At 36.5% G+C, this 13,577-nt stretch overlaps 1 protein-coding gene across 8 annotated transcripts in view; it reads right to left on the minus strand.

The window, feature by feature from the left end:
• The window catches only part of LOC129740711 (uncharacterized protein DDB_G0283357-like), a 188,085-nt gene that overhangs the window by 36,615 nt on the left and 137,893 nt on the right, over positions 1–13,577 (minus strand). For all 8 annotated transcript variants that reach the window (XM_055732478.1, XM_055732479.1, XM_055732476.1 and 5 more), the window contains one exon: positions 226–1,089. In XM_055732478.1, coding sequence (XP_055588453.1) covers positions 226–1,089 — 864 coding nt within the window. The remainder of the gene's footprint in view (positions 1–225; positions 1,090–13,577) is intronic.

Here is a 13,577-nt window from a genome sequence, read left to right on the forward strand (position 1 = left end):
GTAAGGCGTGAAGCGCACTAGCGCGAGATGACCTCCTAAGTCAAGTGAAGTTGAACGACAGTTCGATTTGGGAGCCACATACAAACAGCTCCACGCATGGTTTTCTCATGGCTGGAGTACCTGCTCTGAAATGCTCACTACCGATACGATGAAACAAATTCTCGTCGCTTGTCTACGCTATGTCAACAAAGGAGAAACTTAAAATGGTAGAACCGCGGCACTCACCTGATCAATGTTGTGATGCTCGTTCATCTGGTTCAGCAGCTTCTGGTTGAGCGTCTTCAGGTTTCCGTTCGGGCCCTCGAAGGAGACGGTTTCCTTGTCGTTCGGATAATCGTCGTAGTCGGTGTCCCGATCGGTGCTGCTGAGCGCGCTGCCATTGCTGTGCAGACTTCCGCTATGGCTACTGGCCGCTGCTAGCAGGGCATTGAAGCTGGCATTGTTCGTGGGACCGTTGGTCATCTTTGGCCCATTGGAGCTGACGTGACTGCTAGGACTGCTGTTCAGGCTGCTGGTGTCCGGACTGCAATTACTGCTGCTGGCACTCTGCGGGCTGTGCGTTAGGCTTTCGATCAGCTGCTTCTCCTTTTCCCTGTAGCACGGAACTCCGTTGCTGTCTATCGTCGTCGTCGGGTTTGTATTCCCATTTCCGTTGGTTCCGTTTGTGAGTTTCTCCTTCCGCACGGAATTGTTCCGTTCCGAAACGTGGGCGAACTGACTCAGGACGATTTCCCGCTTGAACTGATCCAACTTGGAGTCTCCGGAGCCTATGTGGTCTTCGATGATTTCCGAAATATCCAGCATACTTCCGCCGCTGTGGCCGTGAATCAGTTCCGTCTTGATCTTGTGCTGACTGGCGGCATTGGCAGCTGCGGCCGAGGCAGCAGCCGCAGCAGCAATCGCAACGGCCGCCGTCGTGTTCATGATCTCCTCATCGAACTGGGCATCGTCCAGGGTGTCCGAGTCGAACCGCTTCGTCGATGAGAATAACCGCAGGGTCGGATCGTTAACCTGGTCACTGAAGTACAGATCCATCATTGTGAAAAACGGCCACTCACGGCGTTTGGGCTCCTCGGACATTTTGATGGCCTGGAATGAAACAAAAATAAAAATGTGTATTAAAATCAAACCAATTTGTACAACGTTGAATAAAAACAATATTTTATTCTCTACCGACAGCCTATCGCGGTTCGAACAGAAAAGAAGGTTTTTAATTTTTATTACTAATTTTAGTTCACTCTGGCACAATTTTCCATACTTTTTTTTCTTCAACCCAACGATCAAAGAGATAAACCGTTCCTAGGTTTCCATTCAAAGGGAACTAATTTTACGTCCCAAAGTTAGCCCAAATTGCTGCCCGACAACAATTTCAGTCGAGTTTTCCGAAAAAGTTCACCTAGTTACGGCAACCGTCTGCAAGGTGGCGGGGAAAACGAGAAACATTTTATCCGGTGCTGATCCATCCATACTTCCCGGGGACCATCGAAAAAAACGGATAGGGGGAAACCGAAAACGAATCGCGAACGAACCTTATCTTTGTAGGCAATTATTCTTTTAAACCGGGAGGAAAAAATCGTTCTTTTTGAGCCCACGTTTCAAAATGTCCCAACACGGGATGATTGGTTTGTAATCTGTCCATTGGTTTTTTTTCATTGCTCGTTTGCAGTCTTTTTCTAAAATCAACGTTGTAGTGTTGTTTTATTTGGTTGATGCTGCATTTTAACTTTATTTATCAAGCTTCTGGGTGTGAGCCTCTCAAAAATATAAAAGTTGCAAAATCAGGATACGCACTTATTGAGGGAATACGAATTTCCGTTTCTTTACAGAGTGGAAATAAGGGAAGCTCAATTTAGTTTCAAAAGATTTTGACATATTAAACATATTCTATTCTAAATTTTGCCAGGTATTTATCAAAAATTCTCTATATATGAATTCTGAATCTGAATTCTGAATCTGAATTCTGAATCTGAATTCTGAATCTGAATTCTGAATCTGAATTCTGAATCTGAATTCTGAATCTGAATTCTGAATCTGAATTCTGAATCTGAATTCTGAATCTGAATTCTGAATCTGAATTCTGAATCTGAATTCTGAATCTGAATTCTGAATCTGAATTCTGAATCTGAATTCTGAATCTGAATTCTGAATCTGAATTCTGAATCTGAATTCTGAATCTGAATTCTGAATCTGAATTCTGAATCTGAATTCTGAATCTGAATTCTGAATCTGAATTCTGAATCTGAATTCTGAATCTGGATTCTGAATCTGAATTCTGAATCTGAATTCTGAATCTGAATTCTGAATCTGAATCCTGAATCTGAATTCTGAATCTGAATTCTGAATCTGAATTCTGAATCTGAATTCTGAATCTGAATTCTGAATCTGAGTTCTGAATCTGAATTCTGAATCTGAATTCTGAATCTGAATACTGAATCTGAATTCTGAATCTGAATTCTGAATCTGAATTCTGAATCTGAATTCTGAATCTGAATTCTGAATCTGAATTCTGAATCTGAATTCTGAATCTGAATTCTGAATCTGAATTCTGAATCTGAATTCTGAATCTGAATTCTGAATCTGAATTCTGAATCTGAATTCTGAATCTGAATTCTGAATCTGAATTCTGAATCTGAATTCTGAATCTGAATTCTGAATCTGAATTCTGAATCTGAATTCTGAATCTGAATTCTGAATCTGAATTCTGAATCTGAATTCTGAATCTGAATTCTGAATCTGAATTCTGAATCTGAATTCTGAATCTGAATTCTGAATCTGAATTCTGAATCTGAATTCTGAATCTGAATTCTGAATCTGAATTCTGAATCTGAATTCTGAATCTGAATTCTGAATCTGAATTCTGAATCTGAATTCTGAATCTGAATTCTGAATCTGAATTCTGAATCTGAATTCTGAATCTGAATTCTGAATCTAAATTCTGAATCTGAATTCTGAATCTGAATTCTGAATCTGAATTCTGAATCTGAATTCTGAATCTGAATTCTGAATCTGAATTCTGAATCTGAATTCTGAATCTGAATTCTGAATCTGAATTCTGAATCTGAATTCTGAATCAGAATTCTGAATCAGAATTCTGAATCTGAATTCTAAATCTGAATTCTGAATCTGAATTCTGAATCTGAATTCTGAATCTGAATTCTGAATCTGAATTCTGAATCTGAATTCTGTAAATTTATTTTTCGGCATATCGGTGAAAAGTAGTTATGAAATTGATAAAGATGGATAGAGAAGTGAGAAGAAAATTTACAGATGTTGAAAAGAGCGAAAGAGCATTTTTGCGAGGAAACTTATTAACGTACACCATACTTTACCCTGCAACATTTCATTATTTAGGAGAAGTAGTACCGGGATAGAGGTGGTACTACCTTAACCTATACAATGAAATCTGGTTGGTCCGAAGTCTACATGTGGTGAACACGTATACTCCGGACGGGCATATACGTGTTCACCACATGTAGACTTCGGACCAACCAGATTTCATTGTATAGGTTAAGGTAGTACCACCTCTATCCCGGTACTACTTCTCCTAAATAATGAAATGTTGCAGGGTAAAGTATGGTGTACGTTAATAAGTTTCCTCGCAAAAATGCTCTTTCGCTCTTTTCAACATCTGTAAAATTTCTTCTCACTTCTCTATCCATCTTTATCAATTTCATAACTACTTTTCACCGATATGCCGAAAAATAAATTTACAAAATTAATTAACGGTGGTTAACTTATCTTAAGAATCTGAATTCTGAATCTGAATTCTGAATCTGAATTCTGAATCTGAATTCTGAATCTGAATTCTGAATCTGAATCTGAATCTGAATTCTGAATCTGAATTCTGAATCTGAATTCTGAATCTGAATTCTGAATCTGAATTCTGAATCTGAATTCTGAATCTCAATTCTGAATCTGAATTCTGAATCTGAATCCTGAATCTGAATTCTGAATCTGAATTCTGAATCTGAATTCTGAATCTGAATTCTGAATCTGAATTCTGAATCTGAGTTCTGAATCTGAATTCTGAATCTGAATTCTGAATCTGAATTCTGAATCTGAATTCTGAATCTGAATTCTGAATCTGAATTCTGAATCTGAATTCTGAATCTGAATTCTGAATCTGAATTCTGAATCTGAATTCTGAATCTGAATTCTGAATCTGAATTCTGAATCTGAATTCTGAATCTGAATTCTGAATCTGAATTCTGAATCTGAATTCTGAATCTGAATTCTGAATCTGAATCTGAATCTGAATTCTGAATCTGAATTCTGAATCTGAATTCTGAATCTGAATTCTGAATCTGAATTCTGAATCTGAATTCTGAATCTCAATTCTGAATCTGAATTCTGAATCTGAATCCTGAATCTGAATTCTGAATCTGAATTCTGAATCTGAATTCTGAATCTGAATTCTGAATCTGAATTCTGAATCTGAGTTCTGAATCTGAATTCTGAATCTGAATTCTGAATCTGAATTCTGAATCTGAATTCTGAATCTGAATTCTGAATCTGAATTCTGAATCTGAATTCTGAATCTGAATTCTGAATCTGAATTCTGAATCTGAATTCTGAATCTGAATTCTGAATCTGAATTCTGAATCTGAATTCTGAATCTGAATTCTGAATCTGAATTCTGAATCTGAATTCTGAATCTGAATTCTGAATCTGAATTCTGAATCTGAATTCTGAATCTGAATTCTGAATCTGAATTCTGAATCTGAATTCTGAATCTGAATTCTGAATCTGAATTCTGAATCTCAATTCTGAATCTGAATTCTGAATCTGAATCCTGAATCTGAATTCTGAATCTGAATTCTGAATCTGAATTCTGAATCTGAATTCTGAATCTGAGTTCTGAATCTGAATTCTGAATCTGAATTCTGAATCTGAATACTGAATCTGAATTCTGAATCTGAATTCTGAATCTGAATTCTGAATCTGAATTCTGAATCTGAATTCTGAATCTGAATTCTGAATCTGAATTCTGAATCTGAATTCTGAATCTGAATTCTGAATCTGAATTCTGAATCTGAATTCTGAATCTGAATTCTGAATCTGAATTCTGAATCTGAATTCTGAATCTGAATTCTGAATCTGAATTCTGAATCTGAATTCTGAATCTGAATTCTGAATCTGAATTCTGAATCTGAATTCTGAATCTGAATTCTGAATCTCAATTCTGAATCTCAATTCTGAATCTGAATTCTGAATCTGAATTCTGAATCTGAATTCTGAATCTGAATTCTGAATCTGAGTTCTGAATCTGAATTCTGAATCTGAATTCTGAATCTGAGTTCTGAATCTGAATTCTGAATCTGAATTCTGAATCTGAATTCTGAATCTGAATTCTGAATCTGAATTCTGAATCTGAATTCTGAATCTGAATTCTGAATCTGAATTCTGAATCTGAATTCTGAATCTGAATTCTGAATCTGAATTCTGAATCTGAATTCTGAATCTGAATTCTGAATCTGAATTCTGAATCTCAATTCTGAATCTGAATTCTGAATCTGAATCCTGAATCTGAATTCTGAATCTGAATTCTGAATCTGAATTCTGAATCTGAATTCTGAATCTGAATTCTGAATCTGAGTTCTGAATCTGAATTCTGAATCTGAATTCTGAATCTGAATTCTGAATCTGAATTCTGAATCTGAATTCTGAATCTGAATTCTGAATCTGAATTCTGAATCTGAATTCTGAATCTGAGTTCTGAATCTGAATTCTGAATCTGAATTCTGAATCTGAATTCTGAATCTGAATTCTGAATCTGAATTCTGAATCTGAATTCTGAATCTGAATTCTGAATCTGAATTCTGAATCTGAATTCTGAATCTGAATCTGAATCTGAATTCTGAATCTGAATTCTGAATCTGAATTCTGAATCTGAATTCTGAATCTGAATTCTGAATCTGAATTCTGAATCTGAATTCTGAATCTGAATTCTGAATCTGAATTCTGAATCTGAATTCTGAATCTGAATTCTGAATCTGAATTCTGAATCTGAATTCTGAATCTGAATTCTGAATCTGAATTCTGAATCTGAATTCTGAATCTGAATTCTGAATCTGAATTCTGAATCTGAATTCTGAATCTGAATTCTGAATCTGAATTCTGAATCTGAATTCTGAATCTGAATTCTGAATCTGAATTCTGAATCTGGATTCTGAATCTGAATTCTGAATCTGAATTCTGAATCTGAATTCTGAATCTGAATTCTGAATCTGAATTCTGAATCTGAATTCTGAATCTGAATTCTGAATCTGAATTCTGAATCTGAATTCTGAATCTGAATTCTGAATCTGAATTCTGAATCTGAATTCTGAATCTGAATTCTGAATCTGAATTCTGAATCTGAATTCTGAATCTGAATTCTGAATCTGAATTCTGAATCTGAATTCTGAATCTGAATTCTGAATCTCAATTCTGAATCTGAATTCTGAATCTGAATTCTGAATCTGAATTCGGAATCTGAATTCTGAATCTGAATTCTGAATCTGAATTCTGAATCTGGATTCTGAATCTGAATTCTGAATCTAAATTCTGAATCTGAATTCTGAATCTGAATTCTGAATCTGAATTCTGAATCTGAATTCTGAATCTGAATTCTGAATCTGAATTCTGAATCTGAATTCTGAATCTGAATTCTGAATCTGAATTCTGAATCTGAATTCTGAATCTGAATTCTGAATCTGAATTCTGAATCTGAATTCTGAATCTGAATTCTGAATCTGAATTCTGAATCTGAATTCTGAATCTCAATTCTGAATCTGAATTCTGAATCTGAATCCTGAATCTGAATTCTGAATCTGAATTCTGAATCTGAATTCTGAATCTGAATTCTGAATCTGAATTCTGAATCTGAATTCTGAATCTGAGTTCTGAATCTGAATTCTGAATCTGAATACTGAATCTGAATTCTGAATCTGAATTCTGAATCTGAATTCTGAATCTGAATTCTGAATCTGAATTCTGAATCTGAATTCTGAATCTGAATTCTGAATCTGAATTCTGAATCTGAATTCTGAATCTGAATTCTGAATCTGAATTCTGAATCTGAATTCTGAATCTGAATTCTGAATCTGAATTCTGAATCTGAATTCTGAATCTGAATTCTGAATCTGAATTCTGAATCTGAATTCTGAATCTGAATTCTGAATCTGAATTCTGAATCTGAATTCTGAATCTGAATTCTGAATCTGAATTCTGAATCTGAATTCTGAATCTGAATTCTGAATCTGAATTCTGAATCTCAATTCTGAATCTGAATTCTGAATCTGAATCCTGAATCTGAATTCTGAATCTGAATTCTGAATCTGAATTCTGAATCTGAATTCTGAATCTGAATTCTGAATCTGAGTTCTGAATCTGAATTCTGAATCTGAATTCTGAATCTGAATTCTGAATCTGAATTCTGAATCTGAATTCTGAATCTGAATTCTGAATCTGAATTCTGAATCTGAATTCTGAATCTGAATTCTGAATCTGAATTCTGAATCTGAATTCTGAATCTGAATTCTGAATCTGAATTCTGAATCTGAATTCTGAATCTGAATTCTGAATCTGAATTCTGAATCTGAATTCTGAATCTGAATTCTGAATCTGAATTCTGAATCTGAATTCTGAATCTGAATTCTGAATCTGAATTCTGAATCCGAATTCTGAATCTGAATTCTGAATCTGAATTCTGAATCTGAATTCTGAATCTGAATTCTGAATCTGAATTCTGAATCTGAATTCTGAATCTGAATTCTGAATCTGAATTCTGAATCTGAATTCTGAATCTGAATTCTGAATCTGAATTCTGAATCTGAATTCTGAATCTGAATTCTGAATCTGAATTCTGAATCTGAATTCTGAATCTGAATTCTGAATCTGAATTCTGAATCTGAATTCTGAATCTGAATTCTGAATCTGAATTCTGAATCTGAATTCTGAATCTGAATTCTGAATCTGAATTCTGAATCTGAATTCTGAATCTGAATTCTGAATCTGAATTCTGAATCTGAATTCTGAATCTGAATTCTGAATCTGAATTCTGAATCTGAATTCTGAATCTGAATTCTGAATCTGAATTCTGAATCTGAATTCTGAATCTGAATTCTGAATCTGAATTCTGAATCTGAATTCTGAATCTGAATTCTGAATCTGAATTCTGAATCTGAATTCTGAATCTGAATTCTGAATCTGAATTCTGAATCTGAATTCTGAATCTGAATTCTGAATCTGAATTCTGAATCTGAATTCTGAATCTGAATTCTGAATCTGAATCCTGAATCTGAATTCTGAATCTGAATTCTGAATCTGAATTCTGAATCTGAATTCTGAATCTGAATTCTGAATCTGAATTCTGAATCTCAATTCTGAATCTCAATTCTGAATCTCAATTCTGAATCTGAATTCTGAATCTGAATCCTGAATCTGAATTCTGAATCTGAATTCTGAATCTGAATTCTGAATCTGAATTCTGAATCTGAGTTCTGTATCTGAATTCTGAATCTGAATTCTGAATCTGAATACTGAATCTGAATTCTGAATCTGAATTCTGAATCTGAATTCTGAATCTGAATTCTGAATCTGAATTCTGAATCTGAATTCTGAATCTGAATTCTGAATCTGAATTCTGAATCTGAATTCTGAATCTGAATTCTGAATCTGAATTCTGAATCTGAATTCTGAATCTGAATTCTGAATCTGAATTCTGAATCTGAATTCTGAATTCTGAATCTGAATTCTGAATCTGAATTCTGAATCTGAATTCTGAATCTGAATTCTGAATCTGAATTCTGAATCTGAATTCTGAATCTGAATTCTGAATCTGAATTCTGAATCTGAATTCTGAATCTGAATTCTGAATCTGAATTCTGAATCTGAATTCTGAATCTGAATTCTGAATCTGAATTCTGAATCTGAATTCTGAATCTAAATTCTGAATCTGAATTCTGAATCTGAATTCTGAATCTGAATTCTGAATCTGAATTCTGAATCTGAATTCTGAATCTGAATTCTGAATCTGAATTCTGAATCTGAATTCTGAATCAGAATTCTGAATCTGAATTCTGAATCTGAATTCTGAATCTGAATTCTGAATCTGAATTCTGAATCTGAATTCTGAATCAGAATTCTGAATCTGAATTCTGAATCTGAATTCTGAATCTGAATTCTGAATCTGAATTCTGAATCTGAATTCTGAATCTGAATTCTGAATCTGAATTCTGAATCTGAATTCTGAATCTGAATTCTGAATCTGAATTCTGAATCTGAATTCTGAATCTGAATTCTGAATCTGAATTCTGAATCTGAATTCTGAATCTGAATTCTGAATCTGAATTCTGAATCTGAATTCTGAATCTGAATTCTGAATCTGAATTCTGAATCTGAATTCTGAATCTGAATTCTGAATCTGAATTCTGAATCTGAATTCTGAATCTGAATTCTGAATCTGAATTCTGAATCTGAATTCTGAATCTGAATTCTGAATCTGAATTCTGAATCTGAATTCTGAATCTGAATTCTGAATCTGAATTCTGAATCTGAATTCTGAATCTGAATTCTGAATCTGAATTCTGAATCTGAATTCTGAATCTGAATTCTGAATCTGAATTCTGAATCTGAATTCTGAATCTGAATTCTGAATCTGAATTCTGAATCTGAATTCTGAATCTGAATTCTGAATCTGAATTCTGAATCTGAATTCTGAATCTGAATTCTGAATCTGAATTCTGCATATGAACTCTAAATTCTGAATCTGAATTCTCAATAAGAATTCTGCATCTGAAATCTGATGAAAAATTTTGTATTTTTCAGTTTTGCCGTGAATTTTTTAACCAGTATGGACCGAACAGGTAAAAATGAAAATACTCTGGTACTTATATCTTATCTTAATGCTTTTCTTCTCGCTCGTTAGTCTGCGCATTCGGTGAACATCATCGGTCCCTCTTGGTTCATGGTTTCGGGGTTGAAAATAAAAGAAAGAATAAACGAGACCCGTAGGAATGCAACAAAACGCTTCCATGGAGATGAATTTTTATGCGCCTGGGAAGCTGGCTCAATTGAGGTCTTCGGTTTTCTTTTGCCGCCCCGTAGAACTTGGGGAGCTGGAGTTGGTACCGAGAGCATGAGGTACCCAAGCGAAGCACCTCGCCGTACTTTATCTCATCAACGATGGCTGGAAGAGGACGGAGCAAAAAAGCTACACCAGGGAACCGATCCAGTAAGTAGGTCGTTGGGTCGGTTTCGCTGCCGGTTTTTTCAGTGTGTACCTTATTCTTGGTGAAAATAACGGATTCTGTTGCTTGATGGGTAAGAATCTGTGTCGCCGTCGTCGTTGTCTAGATGCATCAGAGGCCTCTCTGCTGCGGATCCGCCAGAAGTAGGTCAGCTACTGTACAATAACGGCTGCCCCCCCCCCTGGAAAGCCTTCTCATTGACGAAGGGAAGGTTCGTCGCTTATCGTTGAGGTCTCAAGCCGTTCTGGACGTTGTAATGTTGGTTTGTCCGATTCTTGCGCTTAATGTTTATTGGAACACATTACGTTAAAGTGACTGATCTGAAACTGTTATCAAGATGAGTACCGATGAAAGTTGCCAATCGATGGTTCTGATTGTTTGTCGTTAAGTTTTCTTGATTGATACGGATAAAATTTTATTGCTTTGCTGCTCTTTTGGAGACAGTTTCCAGACTTTTAAATTGGTTTTCAGGCTGAAAGTCTCTTAAAATAAAATAAAAAAAATGCTTCTCAGTGCTTTCGACGTGTCAATATAGTGATCAAAGTTCCATTGAATTATCTTATGGTCCTAAAGAAAGATGCATGCATCTTTTTTTGTTTTCATTATAATTTATTCTTTTTTTTTCTTTAAATTATAACGAATAAATTACTGTCATTTAAAGCTTACTAAGCACCGGGACAGGAAATGGATTGTTACTATTTCTCGAAAGCTGGGATCAAGTAAGCTCTGCTGCCGCAAGCCAACTTTCCCGCTTAGAGGTTGCTCGGCATATTCTATATCATTCGTGTGCCCGTATTCATAACATAGTGAGCCACGCAAACGAGGTAGGTAAGAATCGAGAAAAACAAGTCGGGAATGAATGCTCGGCAGTATAACGGACAGCGAATAAACAACAGAACCAACTGAAGAAAGCAGAGAAAACTGAAGGAAAAAAAACTTTAGCAGCCAGAAGAACGGCGCACGGCAAGAACTAGTGACCCATTTTCTGTGGTGAAGCGAGGCTGCCATTCAGACCAGAAGATCCCAGACAGATCTTTCCCACTGGTACTTATGCTTGAAGCGAAGGAAGGAACTACGAACGAGGGTGGGGAATGAGGAAACCACATGAAGGAAACGGAGATCGTTCATTAGATTCTCTTTGAAAGCGTCGTCGTCGAATGCTTAAAGGCCCAGCCTACTTTGTTGATGGCCGGCGGAAGCAACGGAGGAAGGCTCAGTTCTAGACAACGCGATTGCCGAGATTTTCGATTCCTTTTTAGGCAGGGTTTCGTTCCTTCTTCCCAGAGTCATCTTGTGACGAATCTCAATAGGCCAGGCTTTTCTTTTTTGCTTCTGATTGAGTCTTTGTGGGTAAAATTGGTGCTGTTGCGGGAAAAGGGAGTCCCATATCAACAACATTGAAAAAAAAACATATACGAAGGAACCCTTCGATGCAAACAGATCGTAATGGCGACGATGACGACGGCGAACGTCTCTCGATGGGAATCGAGAGATAGATCAGAACATCATCCCGGCTAATCGGAACACGGCCGCTGCTGATTGGTTGGCAAGAGAGAAATGGGGAAGGAAATGTAACGGCATGGTAAACTGATTCACCTACATTCATGTTAATAGGCTTCTACGCTTTGGGCTCCGATCTGGTTTGGCGTTCCCTGACTGAATGTTACTGCATCTTGGTTGAGATTTTTGCCTCCGGCTAGTTTCTATTGAGAATTACTAGAGTAGAAAGCAATCGACTTTATTTATTCAACGGAATGATGCTTACATATAGTGAACAGGTTTTAACTTAGCTGAAACCGTTGTTTTTCAAAAAAACAGTGAAATATCATTGAGATTCTGAGGTATACGATACAATCAAATTTATAAAAAAAATGTGGAAAATCCCCTTAAATCATAAAAGTCATTTAGTGGTATGACTAAAATAAATTCAAGAATGACAAAAATAGAGCATTGGATTAACCAGATATGAATTCATTACACCAGTTACATTCCGAGCGTTTTACTCACAATAAGGTTTGAAATAAGCTAAATTTGTTAAATGCAACTTTCATAACTTTGATTTATTATTTACTTCAAACTTGTGCTTAGGAAAGATATGCTTCGTTATCGTTTTCACCACTAGAGGGTTCAGTGTTCTTTAAACACATAATTTTTTGTTGATTCCAGTTCCACACCTAGAGGGTAGAGCGAACTTGAAAAGGAACTAATGGAAAAAGCAGCAAATATAGTAAAATCAATATACCTCACTCTTCAAAAAACAAGGCGACACATCAAGCACGCCATCCTATGGAGAAAGTTCTAACTACCATGTATAAACATCGACGATCTGAACTACTTCTGGCAGATTTTTGACGTGTAGGTGTCGCTGTTGCTGCTAGAGGTGGTGATGGTGGTACGATCAGTGGCTTTAGTAAGAACTTTCGTCAGTAGGTGGTGCTGACATGCCTGTCCTTGATGAGATGTATGGAGAAGGCTGAGAGTGAGGTATATTTATTTTAATATATTTGAAAGCAGTCTATACAAGTCAAGTTGACAATTGGAAGGTTCAGCGCGCACCAGCTGACAACGAAAACGGCCTTAGACATACAGATTTCGTCACCTTTAACCGAATGGCCGTACGTAAAGGCTGATACGGTCAAAATTTGGTCAATATCAACTTGACGTATTTCTTTCAATTTTGAATTTAAAAAACCTAAACACCCCTCATGTGCGTGTGTAGAATGTTGCTCCTATTTTGATTTTGGAATTCACTCTTCAGTTGTCAAAATGCCGTCTAAGGAAGAAGAGCAGCGTTTCAAAATTTTGCTCGCGCATCACGAAAATCCGAGCTACTCGCACGCAAAGCTGGCAAAATCGCTTAAAGTTGCAAATCAACCGTTAAAAATGTAATAAAAGTGTTTGGGGAACGTTTGCCGACAGCCAGGAAGTCTGGATCGGGGGGAAATCGAAAACCGGAAGCCTCTGAGACGACAAAGAGAGTTGCCGGTAGTTTCAAGCGAAACCCTAACCTCTCTCTCTCCGAGATGCCGCAAATAAGCTGGGTGTATCGTCTACAACCGTGCATCGAGCCAAAAAACGAGCCAGACTATCGACTTACAAGAAGGTAGTGACTCCAAATCGCGATGATAAACAAAATACGACGGCCAAAGCACGATCCCGGAGGCTGTACACGACGATGCTGACGAAGTTTGACTGCGTGGTAATGGACGACGAAACCTACGTCAAAGCCGACTACAAGCAGCTTCCAGGACAGGAGTTTTATACGGCAAAAGGAAGGGGAAAGGTAGCAGATATTTTCAAGCACATGAAACTGCCAAAGTTCGCGAAAAAATATCTGGTTTGGCA

The sequence above is a fragment of the Uranotaenia lowii genome, chromosome 1, assembly GCF_029784155.1.
Source record: "Uranotaenia lowii strain MFRU-FL chromosome 1, ASM2978415v1, whole genome shotgun sequence".
NCBI lineage: Eukaryota > Metazoa > Arthropoda > Insecta > Diptera > Culicidae > Uranotaenia > Uranotaenia lowii.